The sequence below is a fragment of the Lipotes vexillifer genome, unplaced genomic scaffold (assembly GCF_000442215.2).
Source record: "Lipotes vexillifer unplaced genomic scaffold, Lipotes_vexillifer_v1.1 scaffold496, whole genome shotgun sequence".
Classification (NCBI taxonomy): Eukaryota; Metazoa; Chordata; class Mammalia; order Artiodactyla; family Lipotidae; genus Lipotes; species Lipotes vexillifer.
In genome coordinates, this window is record NW_006786690.1 from 8,391,470 (window position 1) to 8,413,466 (window position 21,997).

Sequence of the window (21,997 nt, forward strand, 5' to 3'; positions counted from 1 at the left end):
GGAACCCCAACTGTGGCTCGTTCTTCTCGGGCCCCTGATTGCCCTCAGCCTTCTCTCCTTCTCCTCATCCAGCCTTCACCAGTGCCCGATGGGATTTCCATGGGCCACCCTCAGGGCCTTTGCACGTGCCCTTGGCTCTACTGGCCATGCCCTTTGTCCCCTCCTCATTCCGGAGGAGCCCCAGACTAGGGTGGGGCTCCTGCTCTGTGGCTCTGTGACATCCCGTCTCTCCCCACAGAGCGTGAGCCGGGGTCAGCATCTCGGTGTTGCACCCAAAACTCCGCGCAGGTTTCCTGTAGGTGTTCATTCCATACATGAAGGAAAGAAGGCATGAAGGGATGATCTGGAGGTCTCACTAAGTCCGAGCCCACACGTTCAGACAGGACTCACTCCTCTCCATCTCCAAATATCAAGCCTGGTGTGATTTGATATTCATCGAGTACACCTGGTTAAAGGGGCATGTTCAAACCACTTAAGGAAAGAGACGGCTTTCCCATACCCTCAATTATTTTGGCAGCATCTGCTCACGTATAATTAATGTGCCAACTGAAGTGATTATTATCACCATGAAAGCAGGTCCCCCAAGATCCACTACTTGACAACACTTGTTTTGACTTATCTGAGTTACTCCACCATATTGCAACATAATAATAATAATAGTTAATAACAATAATCCACAAATTCATTTCTTGAAGGATAGTCTCCAGTTCAGACTTTCCACTAATCCAGGCCATCTTTCTCCCTCATTGTTGGGATTCCTGAGGGCTGCGTTCCAAGACCCGGCTCTGGATGGTAGCATCAAACGTTTTCTCAGGTTCATCCAAGGGACGTGGGCAGACGCCCTGTGAGAGGGGGGCGTGCAGGGAGGGGCGCAGGAGGGGAGGGTCCTGTCCTTTCCACCTGTCTGCTTTGCTCTGCACGTTTGTCTCAGGGTAGGTGAACCGTGCTGTCTGCGTCATCTCTGCAGGTGGAAGCTGTGTTTTCCCTTGGGTACTCCTTTGGTGTTGACAGCCCCTGCATGGATCTGTACCGCTGCCTCTGCAGACAGGTGGCTCTGGCTGTGCGATGATGAGGACATCCTGAGGCAGCCAGCCCCGCCCCGTCCCCTGGCCCTCTCTGTCTCACTCTGTGCCAGAGCTAAGGAGCCTCCCAAAGGCGGATCTGGACGCCTTCTGTCAGTTCTGTGGACAAGCCTGGATGCTGAGGAGGTCTGGCTGTAAGGGCAAGTCAGTCCAGTGGATAGATCCTGCGCCGTCCTACTGTCTGCAAGGCTTGGGGTCGGTTACTTTACCTCTCTGAGCCTCAATGCTCCCAACCCTAAAATGGACAAGAGTGCCGGCGTCACATGGTTTCCGTGAGGAGCCAGTGGGATGATTTTGTAACGTCCCTGACACAGCACCAGACCTAAACCATAGCGATGGCGCTGATGAGAAGGAAGAAAGAGGCTCCCCAAAGCCGGAGGGGTTCAGCCCTTCTGAGGGTGCAGCCCTCGGGTTGCCTGTCACGCGGGCGGAAATCCTTCCCACCCCCCAGGACGCTATTTACGACCTTCAGCGGAGCCTAAGGAAAGAGCATTGCTTTGGAGTCAGAGAGTGGCTGCAAAGCTTGACCCAACCTCTCTCTAGTAGCACAACTCAGAGCAAGGTGCTTAACCCCATCTAACCTCAGTCTCCCAGGCTCCGACATGAGAATTAGCGGGTCCAGCTTGCAGGACCCTTTCTGCCCTTCCCTGGTCCTTCCTTTTCCTTTGGTCAAGGCTCCCTGAGGTCTCTGAACGCCCGCAGCCTCTTCCTTCACGGGAGCACACAGGAGATGAGGCTGGAGAGGCAGGCAAGGGCCAGACCCTGTAAGAGGACACCAGGGCTCGGGTCTTTGTCCCAACAGCAACAGAGGAGGTTCAGTGATGAGTTTCAGGCAGGGTGACATGAACGGAGATGTGTTTTACGACACCTTCAGCTGCGGACTGCTCTTCTGTATCTGGTCTTACTAACTCCCTTCATATTCTCCCCCCACCTCTCTGCCCCCAGGTGTCTGAAGCCTCCTCTCTTTTGAATGTTCACTCAAGGGTGGGGCACCCACATGAAGCAGATTCCCAGAACATCTACAATCACCCCTCTCCTGGGGAATCTAGAACTTTCTGGATACCTGGTGTCCCACACTTGATGTGTGGGCTAGCCAAGCTGGCTGGAGGCTCCATCCCTACCTTGTCATGATGTCATCGCTGGGCGGCTGAACTTGACGTAGCACAGAATTCCAGAGCTGAAATGGACAATGTCATCCTGTTCTGGGCTCCCTTGGGCCAGGGAGCCAGAAATTCTTTCTATTGTATTTTTGATAGGAGGCCACTCTAAAATTTGCTTAGACACTCTCAGGGGTAGGGAACTCACCAGTCCTCAAGTCATCCCGTCCATTTTTCTAATTGTGAGAAAATTATTCACCTCATCAACTAAGGGTTTATTTCCATGTCACTCAGCCACATCAGGTATTCGCTCATTCATTTATTCATTCTCTAAGCTATGTGCTCAGATACAAGCAGGACACCTGGTCTTTACCAACAAGGTGCTTACATTCTGGAAGGGAGACATTCAACTGTTAGAATTAATCCCCCTGTTGTGAGCTCTCAGCTAGCAGGCACCTGTCCTTTTGGGGGCAGTTACCACAATTTCAAAGAAATTTGACAGTCTTCCAGGCCACATCTGTTTCCCTGCTTGACTACAAGCTCCATAAAGACAAGACCCCACTGTTCTTACTCAGTGCTCTAGTCCCAATGCTTGGCACATAGTAGATGCTCAAGAAATATCTGCTGCATAAGTGAACATCTGTGTCCAGTGTGTTAAGTCCTAGGGTAGAGTTCTGAGTATTTTAAGATGCCTGGGTCATGGTGATTGCATGAAGAAGACGATGGAAGGGATAAAAGGACGAGGAAATGTCTCTAGGGGTGACACTGCAGCTGACTTTGGAGGGCAAGTCGGAGTTCGCCAGATGGAGCGGGTAAGGGCGTCGCGGGCAGAGGAGGTGGCATTTGCAGTGGCACGGAGGTGGGAAAGAGCAATGGCATGTTCCAAGAACTGCATATAGGCCACATGATTCCAGTGGTGGGCCCATTTGGGAACGTGGTAGGAAGCACGGCTGGAGAAAATCAATCAATGGAGCTTGAATCAAGAACGTTGCATGCTGGGCCAATGACCTTGAACTTGGTTCTTAAGGCAATGGGGAGCTCTTGCGAAGTGTGGGGCAGCCGTAGTGTGTTTTAGAAAAGGGCCAGGCTGTGCCTGTCTGCATCGGGTGACTGTGTGATGACCCTGGGGACATCTCTGAGCCTCTTGGGAAGAGGATACAGTCACTCTTCATATAAGGACGACACACCCAACCCAGAAAAGGTGAGGAAAGGAGGAGGAGAAAGGACTTAGGAGGGAGAAGCGTCCTGAGCTGGTTTTCTGGGAAACATCTCTCATTTCAGTCATGTTCTTTTATGTCACTGGTGTGCTGGAGCGGAAGTTCACCTTTAATTCTCCCACAAGTTAAGTCAACCCCCTTGTCATTTAAACCCAGCAGGGCTCAACTAGGCAGAGTCGGCTGGAAATCACACTCTGGGCTTAATACAGCTCTGGCGCCCACTGGCTCAGAGGGCCCGACAGCATCTCGGGCCGGGATTTCTGCCCTGACGAAGAATTGCCCAAGCCCCACCCCAGGGAGCACCTGGCCGTGAGGTGCCAGCCTCTTCCACCACCCCAGGTCTGCTGGGGGAGAGGAAAGGAAGGGGGGGGGGTTGGCTGTAAAATAGGAAAGAGCACATCCTATAGAGACCATCTCACTTCATCCTGTCATTTTACTGATGAAACTCCTGAGGCTCAGAGAGGGGAAGTGATTTGCTCAAGGTCACACAGCAGGACATTTTGCCCCCAGGCCCCTGCTCTTTTCTTTTCTGTGCATTTGGTAAGTGTGGACAAACTCCCCATCGATGCGTCTACCTTGGACCTACCAATCTACCCTGTCTTCTTTTCATGACCATCCAGTGGGACAGCTGTTACAGGTGGAGTCCACATGTGCTCCAACAGGACATCTTGTTATTTGGGCATCCACTCCAACTGTTGGCACTCTCCCCGTCACCCCACCAACAGTCTGGGAGCCAAGAGCCCTTATAAGCCTTGTGTGAGCACCTCTAGGCAGAGAAATGGTCTCGTTGCCAATTTCAGACACCTGATCTTAATTCCCCAAAGAGGATAGATTTCTCTGGTCAGAACACCTTCCCTCATGCCAGAGTGAGCAGTGAATTGCTGCCAAAGCAAAGCGATTCCTTTTCCCCCCTTACCTCCTTCTCCCTTCCCAGAGTGTCTGTGTGCACAGCTGGGTTGGCTGGTCTGTGGCATCTGGACTAAGCCCATTCCCCCACCGCTCTTTCCATCTAAAGCTGAATGCAGTACCCCTCCCCGCCAGGTCCCTGGAAAGCTCAAGGACCACAGGCTTCCTGTCACAGCCTTGCAGCCCCTTGGTCTCCGAGACCCATCCTGAGTACCACCTTGGTGACCCGCAGGTAGAGGTAATGACGCCCTCCACGTTTCACCCTCACAAGCCCTGGACACCTGCTGTTGCCATGCTTGAGCCTTTTAGGGGGTGTCACAGACCCTTTTGAGAACATTCGGTCCCTTTCCACTAAAAAAATGTACACAACATATTGGGCATACTTTCTGGGGATCCAAGCGCCTCCAGAGGCCTATCCACCCACTCCCTAGGGATCCAGAGATGCCACATGAGGACTCCGGTCCAGGGCCTGCGGGTACCACAGCACACACTGGAGAAGGAGATAAGTAAAACTCAGCCACAGACGCAAAGACAAGAAGGATGACTAAAACACCAGGTGATACCTCGCTAATCGAAGAATGTACAAAATGCTGAGGGAACATACACTGGAGGAGCTCTGAGCTCTGCTTGAAGAGGAAGGTCAGAAGGCTACACAGAGGACGGAATGAGTAAGACGTGGCCAGGCGGAAAAGAGGATAAAGGGACACGAGTGAAGCCTATTTCTCCTGCACTGAGGGTGAGGAAAATGGCTTCTCTGTAGGCATCTCCTTTGCTTCACACAAACCCCTGGGAGATGCTTAGGGGGAGCCAATCAAGCCCATTGGCTAGATGAGGAAACAGATCTTTACAATTTAATGACACCTGGACTCGGAAGCTTTCCCCTGGAGGGAAGAGGGTCCTTCTTTGCATCTCCAGCCTCCTGTACCTTGTACTGAGCAGGGTTATGCGAATGGCTGTCATCTACAGGCCACCGAGTTAATTGGATGGTTAGAGCTGGGATCTTTCCTCCAAATACCAAATGCATTGCTGAGTCACCCTAGACTCCCCTAAACTCTCTGAGCAGCCACTTCCACCTCCTTGAAGAGGAAAGTGATGCTGCCATCAGCTGCGGATTGCAAGACGGGGCGAGTGTGGAATAGATAATGCCCTCGGTAGCTTATGAACGACATGCAAACGGAGATGGGCCAAATAGAAGCAATGGTGTCTTTATGTTATCTGCAAGGTTTGTCCAGAAGTTCAAGGTCAAATCCTTTTAATACTCGAAACCTCAAGGCTATTCCACAGCTGGTCTTAGCGCTTCCCTCAGCCCACTGAAGCCAGGCTTCTGCCCCCACTAACTCTGAGGGGGCTGCTTTGGTCCAGGACATTCCTCGGTTCTTTTAAGTCCTCTCACTGCAACACTGGAGGCAGCTGACTATTCTCTCTTTCTTGGATTACTTTCTTCCTTCGGGATCTGGGCACCCCACTCTGCCAGCTTTCTTTATATCTTGCTGGCTGCTATTTCTCCCTATCTTCACTGGTTTACTTTCCTGTCTCTAAATCTTGAGTGCCCAGGGTCCACACTGGGTGCTCTTCTGTTGCCCCCTCCCTGGGGGCATCATCTCATCCAGGCCCATGGCTTTAGATCCATCCACACCTTGATGACCCTCAAGGGTAAGTCTCCTGTCCTGACCTCTCCCCAGGATCCCAGATTTAGCTTCCCCTGCTGCTTTGGCCGCTCCATCTCCACGTCTTAGAAGCACCTGGAACGTACCATGGCTGATAAAGAACTCCTTCCAGCCTTCTCCTCCGCCTACCCTCCGAGTTTCAGGGAACGGCGCCATCCCTCACATCTAGCTGCGAAAGCTCGAAAGCCAGGAGCCATCCCAAATCTTCCCTTTCCCCCCACCCCCCTGCACATGTCAGCAAGCCCTTGGGACTCTACCTGCAAGTCACAGCAGAATTTCCTTGCCCTCCTATCATCTCCACCACCGCCCTCCTGGTACTCACCAAAGCCACTGCCACCTCCTGCCTGAACTGTTCTAATAACCCTACTTCCAGTCCTGCCTCCCATGGTCCATTCACCCAGCAGTGACCTTTCAGTAAAGTTAACCAGATCCTGTTACTTCCCTGCTTAAAGCCCTCCAAAGTTTCCTGCTGCCCTTAGAATCACTCCAGACCCAGTTCTCTGGAGCTCAAAGTCTGGCATGAATGGTCCCTCTCAACTGTCTCACCTCATCTCTTAACTCTCCCTCGTTCACTTCATTCCAGCCATGCAGTGGGCTCTCTTTCTGTTCTGTGAACATGCAAAGCTTGTTCCCAACATAGGTCCTTTGCATGTGCTCTTTCCTTTGCCCAGAATACTCCGTCTCCCCACTTTGGCATGGCGGGGTCCTTGTTGCCTTTGAGGTCTCAGCTTAAATGAGAGTCTTTTCCTGACCATCTAATCCCTTTCCATCCCATCATTCTACTATAATTATATGTACTGCCCTTATCATTATCTGGTATTTTCTTGCTTGTTTATCTTTTTAACTTCTCCCCCCACACCCCGCCAACTCCCCCACATGAGTTCAGGATCCTGTTCTCTTGTTCCTTGATGCGCCCCCCAGTGCCTAGAACCATCCGACTCAGTACCCACGTGCTGAATTAATGTTGAATGAATGAATGGAGCAGCTCCCTCTAACAGTTTCCCAAACACCAGGACGTGGTCCCTGCCTGAACCAAGCGCATTATAATCACCTGAGGGAGCTTGTTAAACGTACAAAGGCCCTGAGGCTCCAATCCTGGGGATTCTGATTCAATAACTGTAGGGTGAGGCTCAGCTATCAGTATGTGCTTACAAGTCCCTCTGGAAATTCTAAGGAGCAGTTAGAGTGGGCAACTCCTGCCTCTTTGCAACCAAACTTCCATTAAAAACCAAGGATTGGGTATGCAATAGTTGCAATTCACACTCTGACCTCTAGAGGGAGCTTAGAGTTGCTCCCGTCACTCCACCCCCAGAAGGAGGAGCTGTCTGACATGGGGTGGATACTATCTATGGTTGAGGGTGGAATAAAAAGATTGCAATGGAACTAGACTCAGAAAGATGTTTGTTTCCTCCTTATGTGGCACTACATTTATTGTACAATCAGCTGTCCTTTGGTGGGCCTTCTAGCTGGTACTTTCTCTTTCCTCTTATGTGACTGCTGTGATAAAATTAGGTATGGGACATTCTGGATAAGGCAGCTCAGCCAGCTTAGCCCTGGCTCAGTGAAGAAGGCTTCTTGTCTTCCTTTATCCCTTCCTCCTCCATATCTTGGAGCTGTAAGACCTGTGAGGGTGGCAGCAAGGAGCAGCCAGGTTGAAAGGCTGCCAGGATGGGAATCCAAGCCAGAGGGGCCAAAGGAGTGATGCAGCCCAGTTCTCCGGGACTTGGGCCCTAGTCTCTACTCATCACCAAGACTGTACCTGTCTTCTTGCCCTTATGATATCATTAGACTGTAATGTCCCTTTAGGATCATCATTTTCCATTTTGTTTCAGACAACAAAACATTGTGAAGGACTGAGGCTAAGAGAGGGCCCGTGCCAGTAAAGCCATTTTGAAATAGCTTCTGGCTTCAGGGAGAGCTAAGATCCATTGAAAGGGCTTAGCTGTGTGATGACTTTCCAAGAATTAAATCCAGTGAGTTCACCAGCAGAACCACATAGCGACAAAGAGGGTTCAAGCTTTAAGTACTATCTCTGCCTGTCTGTGTCGGCGAGGCAGGTGGTAGGCTGGACCTTCCACTCTTGTTCTATAATTTCCCTCTCTGGGATCCCTTGTTACCAAGAGACATGAGAGGACGATGGCTGCCATTTGTTCAACAGGTCCCATCATGAGTTTTTGTTGAGCGGAATAAAAGGATTGCAGTGGCACTGGGCTTGTTTGGTTGCACACATTATCTCATTTATGCCTACAATGTAGGTGGTTTCATGCCCAATTTCAGAGGAGGTTTCTAAAACAGAAAGATTACGTCACTGCCTGAAGTCACATGCCCTGAACACCTATGCAGGTATTCTGACGCTGAAGTCCTCTCTCCCTACCATACCCTTCCCAGCCTCCAGGCTGAATCCTTTCTCTAATGGTTCAGAGCAGCCATAAACCCTCACTGCCGAGGCAACCAGCAGAGCGCTAGGGCGGGAGCTCGCCCCAGGCCAGGCAGCATCATGGAGGAGGAATCTCCACCATTAAACGAACACTCAGGCACACGTTCCCCACAACGTGAAAGAGGCGAGATAAGGGGCTCTGAAGCTATCACTCTTTGTAAATCTCCTTCTCTCCCTGCCTTGCTCTGTGGCTCTTTTCTGTGGCCTTGTAACCTGAGCCCAGTGCAGCTCTTGGGAACAAATTGTGAAGGAAAGAGAGGAAACAAAGGAAAGATGATAAAAACTGCTGTGAAAGGTTAAATTCCCAGGATCCTCTGTGGCTGTTTAATGGATTTCTATGATATAAACAGACCTTTGGCTTTGCCTGTCGGGCAGGTGACCTCCAAGTAAATGAGTTTAGACAGTGTTCCCTAATAAGAAATGTTCCTTTTTTTCCATACTCCACAAAGCCCCCTGAGTATACAAGGACTCACACTCACTCCCCAAGCAGACAGATCCGATCAGCTAGACACAGATGCCCACCTGAAATGGCAGTGGGCCACCTGGCATGGTCTGTCAAAACGTGTGTGTGTATTTCCACCTCTAACATTTGTTCATGTAACAAATATTTACTGAGATGACTCTCCGCTAGGTGTTGTTGATATAATGGGGAAAAGACGTGGCCTTTGTGCTTGAGATGCTCACGGCCCAGTGGGCAGACAGATATTTTGACATAATGAGGTAAGAGCTGGAGTATAGACCCTCAAAGAGGAACCATGGAGGAGGAAGCGTCTAGAACTTTCTGCAGAAGTCAGGGAAGGCAACATGAGCTGACACAGTCTTTTTGGATGGCCTCAGTGTCTTCATCTGAAAAACAGGCTTAACAATACTACCAACCTCAGTGCCAACGTGAAAATGAAATGCAGCCATGTATGTATAGCCCTTAATCGAGTGGCCGGCACAGAGTAAGGGCTCAATAATGTTAGTCACTCAGATTAGTATTAGCAGAATTACAGAATGAGTCCCCAAATTTAGGTGTAAATGGATAGAAATGATTAAGTAGAGGATATTATTTATCATTCGTTTTCTATAACCAGGTCCCAACCTTAATGCTAGAATACTTTGGCTGTTAGGTGACTGCCTCCTACTGGCCAAGCGTGGAATTGCATCCCTACTCTATTAGCAGCTGTATATTTTCTAGGGAAAAAGGAAAGGTATGTGCCTGAGCTCTGAAGAAGCCCGGGAAACTCAAATCTGGGAGGGGAACCCATGCAACAGTGAAGAAAACGTGGGAGTTGGTAAAAAGGCTGTGAAGCATCCTTAAGTTGAGCAGGGCTTTGATAGATGGCTATGGTACCAGCACCTCAGGGGCCTGAAAACTTCTTGACATCTTATCTATGTTTTCAAAGAAATATTTTGAGAATGATAATCCCTCTTCCAACCCCCCATTCCCTGCAATCCAATGATGGCAGGTTACACAACAAACAAAATTCATTTTTCTGAAATACACTTTACGGTGAATTTGCCTAGAAAGCTGGCTCAGTGAGCAGTCACTTTCATTCCCTTGCCAGGTAAGTACAGTACATTCTAGGGAGGGGCCATAAAAATTTTTTTCAAATATTTACAGCAGGCTGTCCAATAGAACTTTATGTGATGATGGAAATATTCTATACCTGCTCTGTCCAATATGGTAGCCACTAATCCTATGTGGCAAGTCTGACTGAGGAAACAAATTCCTAATTTAATTTGATTTAATGAAATTTAAATAGCTACATGTGACAAGTGGTTACCATATTGGTCAGCACAGACCCAGGGGCTCTGATCATGTCCACTTTCTTGAGTCTCTTCTAGAATTTTGTCATCTTTTTCTATAATTTGGCCTGACCATGGGGCAAGGTGTCCAAGGTGCAGGCCCTGGCTACTTCCTCCTATTTCCCTGCCCACCTACCCCATCCCCAAGGGGTCCATAGGCCAAGACCTTCCCAAATGTTGAGACAGTGTTCTTGTTAACCCCGAGGGGGTGATCCCTTTTGCTTCACACAATTCCATCAGCTCCCCCAATTTACCCAAAGAATCCAATCCACTTGCTTCTGAAAGCTTCTGAAAGCTTAGGATGACCCCATTGGTAAGATAATGTCTTTAGGACCAGAGGGGAGGCTGCTGGGCTTGACACATGTTTTGGGTCATTTTGTGCCCACTGGGCTGAGTGGGCAGAGGCAGCCTCATCACAATGCCCTGCTTTTCCCTGCTAAAGGGATTGGAGACACAGCCCTGGCTGGACCTGTGTAATCTATTCATTTCCTTCCAAGCCGGGCTCTGTAAGCTCTTTCATAAAGGATGGGCAAAGGAAGCTGGGGAGGGAAGCAAACACACGTACAGAAAACAAACAACGCTCGGCAGCTCCCTGTTTGGGAGGGTGGGCAGCTGGGGGAAGAAGAGATGGGGGGATAAAGCTGTGGGGCCTTGTCTGGGGGGGATCCAGCTGGGGAAGGAAACTGGGGTTTCCACTGCTGCTTCTCCCACACCCTCCAGAAGCCCTGCCCTGGCTTTGGCTCCTGGAGCCCCCGTCTCGGTAAGCTCTTATCTCTCCGTTCAGCTGGCTCCTTGGGAAAAGAGGTGATAGGTGTCAGAAGGCCAGAGTGGCAGCAGGCAAAGAGAGAACTGACAGCATGGAGCCATTTCCCTGGAATTTGCTTCCGTCCTCTGCCCCATCCTCACCATCATAGATAGGGCATGCAGGGCTCCCCTGGTCCCAGGGAGAGTACCAAGTCGGCTGAGCCCACTTCCTCAGTCCAGCTACAGAATCAAAAGGGCCCAAGTATTTGGCTCCTGTGGGCAATTTGCATGTGATTTGCATACATCTGCATCCCCGCCACCACCCCCATTCCAGACACTCTCAGTCAAAGGATGTGAAATGAAATAAAATAAATTAATTAGTGCAGCCTACCATAGCCTGATATGCCGGGCCTGACACCCATAAGAGACTTAACTGATGTTCAAAGCCATCCATGTGATCACAGGCCAGGATGGAGATGGGGGGGGGGGCAGTGAACGAGGGTGCTCAGCTCTGGGGCAGAGAAGGGGAAGGGGAATCTGTCTGCACTGGAAGCTAGGCATCTCGTCCTGCCCCAGCCACGTCCCTGGTCTTCAGAGAACACAGCCGTGAGCCATGTGGAAGCCTGCTCTTGGTTTCCTGCACCTCGGTCTGGCACTGCTGTTGCCCCGACCCTGGTAGCTACTCCTGCAGGGAGATTTTCACTACTGACGCGGGAACATTTGGTTTCAAACAAGAGTGAAGATAGTTGCTTCAAAGGATGGGAAGGCAATGAGATGCCTATTGGTATTTTCCTGTTTCCAAGCTCCCTCCCATCTTCACTCCTATTAACTGTTCCCATTGGGTCTCTGTATTTCTCTCAGCAGGTCTCTCACTACCCCTCACTCAAGGTTGAGGAAGAGACGCAGTACCATCCTCAGCAGTGAGCTGGAGTTAATTTACCCTAGTCCTTCTGCCAGGTGCTAATGAGATGCTCACAGCGTGTGTTGGCCAAGCAGTTCCCGTGTCATGTACACACACCTCTTAGTGATTCAGTTCATGGCACTATTTAACATATGTCTTGACTTTCTCTAGGCCCATTGATTTACCCAGGATGGAAATCTCTTCTAAAGCCGGGGCCCTGTGGGGATCCAACTGTCGGAGGCGATTCTAAGTAGGAGGGGCTACAATGCTAAGATGGGGAACAATGATGTGGGTTAAAAGGAGCCCAGGTCACCGCACCCAGCAAAATAGCAGCAACCAGCAAATGATGAATCAAAGGCCAAGAAAGCAAGAAGCAACAGTAACTACAGGATGGTTCAAAGCAAGACTGGACCAACAGCAAGGAGGGAGCCCAGTTCCGAGTCAAGGCATTGAATGGTGAGTGACCCCAGCAGGATTCTCTAACATTGGGTTTCCTTGCACTGCACCGTGGGTATGGCAATAGCTTGAAGGAGCAAAGGAACAGGCTCTAGATGCCTCATCACCAAGCTGCGCCCACCCAACCCCCCACCTTCCACCTCCTCTCCCCACTCCCCACCCCCTACTTCCACGCTCCTTCCAGAGCATTTACACTTGACTGTGTCACCCATTGGTTTCACTTGAAGAAAGGGCATCACAACTTACAAAGCTTAGGGAAGTGTTGGGTTTAGATCAGGGGCCGGCAAACTAAGGCTGGTGGACCAAATCAGCCTACAGCCTGTTTTTGTATGACCCGTGAGTCAAGAACGTTTTTTTACCTTTTTCAGTGGTTGAAAAAATTAAAAAGGAGTAGTAGATTTTGTGACATGTGAAAATTACATGAAATTCAAGTGCCCTTGAATAAAATTTTATGGGAACCCCGCCATGCCCTTCCATCGGCACGCTGTCTGTGGCTGTTTTCACACTATAACAGAGCTGGGTAGTTGTGACAGAGACCATATGTTCCCCAGAGAGGAAAATATTTACTATGTGGGCCTCACCGAAAAATTTTGCCACCCCCTGTTGTAGCTCATGGAAAAGCAACTCTCCGTCTAACCCGTACCCCAGATGGCGGTACCTTGCTCTGTGCAAACCTGAGTGCGGCATTGCAAGAAAGTCAATGCCAACTGGACCTTCTCCTGAGCCCAGCCAGCCCCGACTCCCTTGCGGCAAAGGGAGACCAGACCAGGATGCCCAATCCAGACACATAGAAATGTCTATCAGTGGCTAAAAAGGCCAACACTTGTTTCCATGACCCAAAGCTGGTTCTCCTGTTGCCAACACCTGGGCCTCGGGCAGGTGGGCATCTGCTCATCTTTATCAACATCCCATCTCAGACCTCCTTAGACCTTGGGATGCCAGACATCTGGACTAGTCCTGTGTGTAATCGGATTAGAAGGCAGACTATGTCTGTAATTTGATTTTTAAGAAGGCAGGAAGCTGTCCTCTTCTCTCTCCCCTGCGAAAAACATTACCCAAATCCTCATGCCCCAAATTCCACCCTTCGGTTCTCTTTAGTTACACTGTAATCAGGGCCTGCAGCATTCTTAGTAACTAATACTAGGTACTATTGGGGTTTCCTGAACATAAGGGCATGTTAGCGACGCAAAAGACACCAGCACGAGATAGATACTGAGGGCAGAAGAGAAATAGATACCTGGGCAAAAGGATCTTCCAGGAGGGTTTCAGCAGAGGATGGGGACCTAGCCGAGAGCACAGGACAGCTTAGGGCTGGTTAGGGCTCAGTACATAGCCAAACCCGCGAGGATCTCCAGAGAGGCTCTGGGGACTCTACCTTCAGCCCTGGACATAGGTACAGAGGGGACAGTGGGGGTGACTTACCCGGTACCACACGATCTCACGCATGCGGCCATCTGTCTTGAAGTTACACTTCAAGGTCACAGCATCACCAGCCACCACGGGTGGGAGAGGCTCAATGTTGACAGTCAAGTAGCCTATGGAAGAAAGGAGATGGGGTGGTGAGGGCATGAGCTGATCTGGAGGGTTGGGCTGACAGGTGGGGTGGGGGAAGGAGCCAGCACAACTGTAGGGGGCGCTGTTCACACTGTGGGCTCTGTGAATGGTGACGGTGGGCCTGAGTGGAGCCCATCGCCCCCTTTTACCTCCTCATTGATGCCTCCCTTTTTGAGAAACTTCCTGGCTCCCGTGGATCCCTCCAATCCTGAAAACACTTCTTGGGATGAACTGTCCCATGCAAGTAGGACCGGTTGGCACCTGGAGGAAGTGCCTCAATGTATTTCTACAAGATATCCCAGAGAAACGGGTCTGTGGTCCAACATTGCACCTCCATCCCCTTTTTTTATTTCCGGTACGTGGGCCTCTCACTGTTGTGGCCTCTCCCATTGCGGAGCACAGGCTCCGGACGCACAGGCTCAGCGGCCATGGCTCACGGGCCCAGCCGCTTCGCGGCATGTGGGATCTTCCTGGACTCGGGCACGAACTCGTGTCCCCTGCATCGGCAGGCGAACTCTCAACCACTGCGCCACTAGGGAAGCCCCATCCCCGCTTTTAGAAAGTCGCCATGTGCATAAGCTTTGTAGGAAATGTACATATGCTGAAATGCACTTAATCTAGTGCTTCCAAATGTATTTGAATATGGGTGCTTGGCCATCCCTTAAACCCCATCAGCATCTCACACAGCCAGGGTCCCTGGAACATCGGGATATGGTTTTCTAGGCACCCATACCCCTCTATTCCCAGCCTCATAAAATTACTCCTGGTGAGAAGGGAAGACAGAACTGGGAAACTGGTGTTTGCTTCCTGAACCCCCAAATCTCCCATCAAGCACACCCTGCCGCCCAAAAGGAGATGTACTTCCAAACCTGGGCCATGGCGGTGGTGGTGGTGGTTGGGGGGAGGGGCGGTGATAACGGGCTGACTGCCTGGGAAGGAGGCTCAATTGTCTGTAAGCACAGATGATGCTTCCAACCCACAAGCTGTCCCCGGAATCCCTGCCCAGCTCCCAGGAGCTGGGGCTCTTCTCCTGGTAGATACACCCCGGGCAACACTGATGCCTTCACACCAAAGTCCAGCCTGCTGAGTCCTCTGACCCACCCCCTCTGCCTCCCAGAGCCCCATCCTCAGGGCATGGTGCCCACTCCAGCTCAATGGGGGACCTCATTCTTGGGCTGATCATCCAGGCTCATCGGATGGGCTTCCTGCTGGCTGATGTCCCGCCATTGATCTAATGGATCAATCCAGTCTGATTGTCTTAATGAGAAAACTAGCCAGAATGGATTTGGGGATTTCAGTTGTGCAGGCAACCTAAGCAGATGGAGCCCAGGTGTCTGACCCCTGCCTGGAACTTAATGGTTACAACACTCTACGGGAAAAGAAGAAAGAAAAAAGAATCAACCTAGAGGGGATCAATTTGGAAGCTGGAGGCAGAATTGACCTGTGCGGTCCAAGGCTTCAGGTCCCAATACCCAGGGTAAGGGGGTAAACTCGGGGCTCACCCCCAGGAGGCCTCTAACTTAGAACGAAGGTCAGGCTTGCAGGGAGCCCCACAGAAGACACATGGCCCGTGAGAGCAGTGATCAAGCTATAAGCAGAAGGGAGGACCCATCTTCTGCCCCCTCCTCTCCTCATTCACTCTGCCCCAGAGTTTGCTTCCACCTGCTCTGAGCAGGCCCCGGGCAGGAAGCAGGATGGCTTGAGCTTGCCCTGCCCTCCAGGAGCGTACAGTGGAGGGACAGATTCACAACACGATCACACTAAGCCGGCGAGGGTAATGGTAGGATTACGGTGAGGGACTGTGGGAGGGGAGAGGGGAAACCTGGCCCAGGCTGGATGATCCGAGAAGTCCCCAAGCCCAGCCAGTGCCAAACCATGACAAACGAGGAGGCCACCTGCAGGGGGATGAAACCCAGTGGGAGGGGGGACACTGCAGAAAGCCAAGTCAAGTGTGAAATAGTAATAATGGCTCACATTTCCACGGCGCCCACTGTGCCAGACACTGGGCTCCCTGCTTAATACACACTCACTCACTTAATTTTCACAACAATCCTAGGAGAAAGGAACTAGTATCATTCCGACTTTCCACGGGGAAACAGAGAGGCAAAGTAACCTGCCAAGATCACACAGCTGTAAGTGGCAGAGCTGGGATTCAAACCCAGACCTTCTGGTTCAGTTATGACCACGATGCTACACACAGCTAAGGATGGAAGAGGTGAGAATGGGCCAGCAAACATTTCCCATCCAGCCCTGGGAAGGATGGGAGTGTGTTGCTGGGGGACCATGGCAGGACACCAGGACCTGATCCCCTCTGCTACAGTTCCCAGCCTTGGGATGACACCCCTGCCGCCGCCCACCTTCCCAGCAGGGCTGGGAGGCGTGTCTCACCTTTGGAGCTACAGCTAAGATGAGCATCAACCGTCCAGATGGCTGAGGAGCTCAAGAACAGAGAACGGCCCCTCCCACCAGAAGGCGATGGAAAGGACACATTTTCAGATGTATAAATCTTCCAGCCAGCCCAAGGCGGGTGCAGATGGTGCATGTATGTGAGGCGGGCCAGGGCGGGATGCCAGCTTGCAGGGTCACCGTTTGTTGGCGAGCCCTGAGGGAATCACAGGTGTGAGTCTGGTGGGCACTGGAGGAAGTGGTGGAAGCTCTGGTGACTGGTGGTGGTGCTGGGAGCGCCAACAGGTGTAGCAGGTGTCTGGGGCACAGGCTTCACAGGGGCAGGCCTGGGCGAGAGCAGAGAAAGCCCACTGCATAGCAGAGAGAGGAGGTCCTTGGGATACCGGAAGAGAAGAATTAAAAGGTGGGGGCATGGGGGTGTCTCTGACCCCTTAAGACAGTATTTTCTGGCTTGTTTAGAGAATGAGCCGCTAATAGATGTATCAGGCAACAAGATTTCCATTATCAACTAAGTGTGAGAAATTTGGGTTTAAACAAAATTAAACATGGTCCTTCCGTTCAAAACGTCTCAGAAACTTTCTCTCCTTCCTTCTATCTGTCTTGCCTTCTTCCGTAAAAATTATTGAGAATCTATTCGGTACCAGGTACTGTTCCAGACACTAGGGATACAACAGTGAAAACAGGCAGGTCCTGCTCTTGGCAGCCGACGGTCCAGCAGAGGAGATGATAATCAAAGGAACAAACGATGAGAAATATGTCAGGTGGTGATAAGTGTAATGAAGAAAAGCAAACCAGCGTAAAGCAAGGGAGAGTAATGGGGGAGGGGTTGCTCTGGACAGGGCACGACCCAGGAGGCTCCCTTGAAAGGGCCAGAATAAAGGAAAGTGTGAGCCATGTGTGACTCTAGAGGGAGAGAATTCCAGATGGAAGACGCCACACGTGCAAAGGCCCTGAAGCTGGAGTGCTTGTGATTCTCCAAACTTGGGCGGTGGTGGGAAACTTTTTTGTAACATTGTACACTCTGGAGCCCACTGTAGGATTAGAACCAGGGCCAGCATGAGGGTGGGGCAAGCAAGATGCCTAGGGTGCCAGGCTTAAGGAGGCATTCACTCCCACTGCAGGACCCTGAGCCTCATTTGCCACTTCCTAGCTCCCACCCTGCTAGAGTCCTTTGGAACAAACACTAGGAAACACCTCTCTTGGGAAGTGACTGTGTCTCTCATTCCCGAGGTCCCCTTACTTGAAGTCACAGAGGGAGGGGGATGGGCGTGAATCGCTCTAGCTGAGGTCTCTCCTCTTCTCAGCTCCCCTGGGAGGGGCGGAGGGGGGCGTGCCAGGCCGCAGAGCAGGCAGGAGACCTCAGCCTTAAGGACTAAAACCTCCTTCTCTGGGCGCATGGCACTTTCTAGTTTTTCCCAGAACTTTCACTCCCATTTTTCCATCGGCTCTTGGAACAGCCTGCGCGTGTCTTCCTGGTAAGATGCTGCGATTACTGCATATGTCGCACTGGAGTATAATTGTCTGTTTGCACATCTGCCTCTCCTTCTGGTATGTGAGTTTCATTAATATCAGTAGAGTATTAAAATAGGAATATGAGTGCTGCTTTTTTGAGCTTTCTTCTGGGCAGGCAGTCTCAGTGCTCATGTCACCCTGTGAATATTTCTGTCACAAAGGAGGAACAGCAGTTCATGGGGGTGAAGGGCCTGGCTCAGTACTGCTGCCATGTAAGCAGCAAAGCCGGAATCTGAACCCAGATCTGTCCGAGTTCGAGCGAGGCCAAGCTGTCCACCACGTTTGCTACCGCCGGAGCAGAGTCACGGGACTTGCTGAGGTCATGTGAGGATTCGGGGGGTTGCCCGCCATTGGCCGCTGCGTTGAATGTATCTTCATCAGAGGCCTGGCTCTCAGATGGGGTAGATGATGATGGAGAGAGGGAGACTGCAGACACAGAGGTCCGGGGTGAGATCAGGGCCCAGTGAGGGATGGGGGCAGAGGGGAGACCCCACTCCCTCCAGGCTCGAGAGCCTCCCAGTGAACTGTGGGATCCCTGGACCTTTCCTACCCAAGGCCAGGAGAAGCCTGCATGGGCTCTAAGTCTTGGGTTTGGAGTAGGATCACTGGCCGGGGGAGGGAGGGAGAAGCAGGTGGCAGGGTGATTTTCTGACATATGTACCAGGCAAGGATTGCATAAGCCCTAGTCAACACTTGGATCACAGGTGAGAACTCACCTTCCCAGAAACAGACACACAGGAGAGGGGATAACAAGAGTTCATGGCCAAGGAGTTTTTGCAAAAGAAAAACACAGGGAAAGTTCTCCTCTAGGTCTAACATTCCTCCAGCTCCTTTTTCACAAAATCCCATCATCTTCCGATTCCGTGTTGGTTCTTTCTCTGAAAATAGCCTCCCCCTCACTTTCCTTGCTTCTCCCACCCACATGCTTCCAACAAATCTGAAGTCAGTTATCTGGTTCAAGTTACTAGCCCCACCACTCAGTCCTGACCTGGGCAAGTTATGTGGCCTCCATGGGACTCCGTTCCCCCATGTGTAATGTAGACGTAGGAACAAACACAGGGTCCAACATGGTGAAGCATGCTCTAGGAGTTTGTTCATCACGAGCCCTGCCCACAAGGGGGCACCCCTGAGCAGGGTGAGGCATCCCCATGCTTCCTCGTCCCCCAGTCCCCACTGTCCAGTTGAGGAAGGACGGTCCTGGGATGGAAGTGGGAAGAGTGGGGTCTGACATTGGAAGCTGGTCAAGGAGTAGGAGATTCAGAAATGTCCAGCTCAGCCAGACATTCCATCTGGACCGGGATCAGAGCCAGAACACCCACCAGGAATCCTCTCTACAAAGCAGAGGACAGAAAACCAAAGGGAGGAGGTCCAAAGAGCCCCATGCTGCCAGGATCCCTGAATCAAGCCCCTGGGCTGGTGAGAAGGGGCCGCTGAGCAGGCAGGGGTGGGGAGAGAGGGGCTCATCCACCAGCCAGGAGGCAGTGAATCCAGTTGAAAGAGCACAAGAAACGTGAGTTGTGGGCTCAGCTGTGCTGCCAACCAGCTCTGGCACCTCAGGCGGGTTGCCCCTCTCTCTGGGCCTCAGTTTTCACATCTGCAAAATGAGGGGTGAACTGCATTTTCGGGGTCTTCCAGCTCTGATCAACCCCATGTCAGATGTTAACTGAGCCTGAATCCTGACGCCATCGTTTCCTGTACAACTCAACGCCATTTCTCCGAGAAGCGAACCTGTCAATGAATCAGCCACCAGCTAAAGATGGAGCTCTGTCTTTCTCGGCATTAAATTTGCCACCAATCAGCGTCGATGCGTAAGCCCTCCCCCCCCGCCCCCACCGAGCACCCTATCAAGAAGCTGGATCAGGAGGGGAAACGGGTTCACCTTAACTAAGCAGCTCATTACCCTGAATGGGACCATCACTCTCCCCCTCTATCTCTGACAGCAGTTACACCACTCCTGTTAAGATACCTTTAGCAGGGCTTCCCTGGTGGCACAGTGGTTGAGAGTCCGCCTGCCAATGCAGGGAACACGTGTTCGTGCCCCGGTCCGGGAAGATCCCACATGCCGCGGAGCGGCTGGGCCCGTGAGCCATGGCCGCTGAGCCTGCGCGTCTGGAGCCTGTGCTCCCTAACGGGAGAGGCCACAACAGTGAGAGGCCCGCGTACAGAAAAAAAAAGTTGACGCTGTACATACCCAGGACCCAGCTGCGCCATGCCTGGGGCGTCCACAACAGAAGCATGCACTACAGGTCACAGCAGCACTGTTCACTAAAGACCAAATACCCATCAGGAGTGAAGAGGTGGACGGGGGTCGTGCACTCACACAACGGGACACTTTACTGCACTCGGATACATGCCTCGTGACTTCACTTACAACACGGGAGCAGCTGGGCCTGTGAGCCATGGCCACTGAGCCTGCGCGTCTGGAGCCTGTGCCCCCTAACGGGAGAGGCCACAACAGTGAGAGGCCCGCGTACCAAAAAAAAAAAAAGATACCTTTAGCAAAATCGCAGGCAATATTTAGGAACCAGGCACCCTCCCAATGTAGTGATGACAAATAGTTCCTCTATCTGGAAACTCTCTTGGCAATATCCCAGCATCAGTCCTTTCCCTTTTTCCAGCTCAGGGAGGATGTTTCTAGAGGGCTGGCTCATGTCTGGCCCCAGGCTAGACGGGAGTCAGAGAGGGTTTCCATGGGAGGGGTACAGGTAGTGAAAAGAGACATGAGTTATACTAGGGTGACTAGGTGTCTCAGTCTCCCCTGGGACCAAGGGGTTTCCTGGGACAGGTGCTTTCAGTGTTAAAACTAGAAAGTCCCTGGCAAACCAAAACAAGTTGGTCACCGTAGTTACAATCCCACCAGGGTCCACGATGGCTAAACCACTAGACCTCTTCACCTATTTCAATCAGAAGGTAAGGATAACAATCCCTCCCTGCTATAAGGATTAGTGAGAGTAAATGCTGCCCTCCCCACTGGTGAGTCAGCAGACAGCACAGGGGCAGAGCAAAGACCACAGGCAGCGGAATCCATGGACAGCGGCACTGGCTGAACCAGCAGGGCCCAGGGGCAGGAAGGTGGGCGTTCACCCGAGCAGGGTGACTGCCAGAGCTGCAAGGCTCAGAATCAGGGCACAGAGGCGCTGCTGCTGCATCGGAATGATGTCCTGCTTCTCCTGGGAACACTGGTCTGAGCTGGGGTCCTGTCTCCCTCGCTTCTCCCGGTAGCCTCCCCACCAGCAGAGCTGGTAGCTTGTAGCAGATGGGTTAGGAACCCCTAACATAGAGCACCACGTTACTCCTTGATGCACCACTTGGATGTCCTTTGGCCTCCCAAATGAACAGGCCCCAAACTGAAATGATGTGTCCCCCTCCTTCTCCCCAGTTCGGGGAACACCAGCAAGGCCCACAGGCTCTACAGAATAAATCCAGAATTGAACTCGGCACTACCTTCCTGGGCCCAGCCGCCGTTTACTGCTGGTCTATTGCCCTGCCTCCTAGGTGGCCCACCCACACTCACCTTTGTCCCTTTGTCCCTGCCCAGCCCTCTGATTTCATCTCCCTTCACCCTCTCCCTCATTTACTCTACCCACGCACAATGAACCCTGCTGATCCCTGAATACTCTGAGCACATCCCACCTCAGGGCCTTTGCACCAGCTGCTCCCACCTCCCAGAACAATCTCTCCCCAGACACCCACTTGAATTGGCTCAAGTCCTCAATTCTTTCTCTGCTCAAATGCCTCTGCTATGGAGAGACCTTTTCTAATTATCTTACCTATATAAAACAGCATCATAGTGATTCTCTAACTCTTTACCCTGTTTTATTCTTTTTAAAATATCTATTACTGCCTGATACGTGTTTATTTGTTTATTGTCTGCTGATATATCTCCCCCCCCCACTCCCATACCCAACTGGGTTGCAAGCTTCATGAGAGCAGAGACTTTGTGTGTGAATATATGTGAGTGTTTCAACCTTTTTCTTTTTCCTGTTGTTCAGATTGGATAATTTCTATTGATCTATTTCAAGTTCACTGACTCTTTCCTGTCATCTCTATTCTGCTACTGAGTCAATCCAGTCAGTTTTTAAGTTTCAGTTATTGTATTTTTCATTTCTAAAATTTCCATTTGGTTCTTCTTTATAGCCTTTATTTCTTTGCTGAGTCTTTCTATTTTATTATTTTTTTCAAGATGATTTGTGATTGTTTGTTCAAGTATGTTTGTTACTTTAAAGT

The 21,997-nt window shown here is 51.3% G+C and overlaps 1 protein-coding gene across 1 annotated transcript in view; it reads right to left on the minus strand.

Moving 5' to 3' along the window:
- IGSF21 (immunoglobin superfamily member 21) overlaps positions 1-21,997 on the minus strand; it is a 151,536-nt gene that overhangs the window by 124,818 nt on the left and 4,721 nt on the right. The window contains exon 2 of the mRNA XM_007459319.1: positions 13,721-13,833. Within this exon, the coding sequence (XP_007459381.1) occupies positions 13,721-13,833 (113 nt within the window). The remainder of the gene's footprint in view (positions 1-13,720; positions 13,834-21,997) is intronic.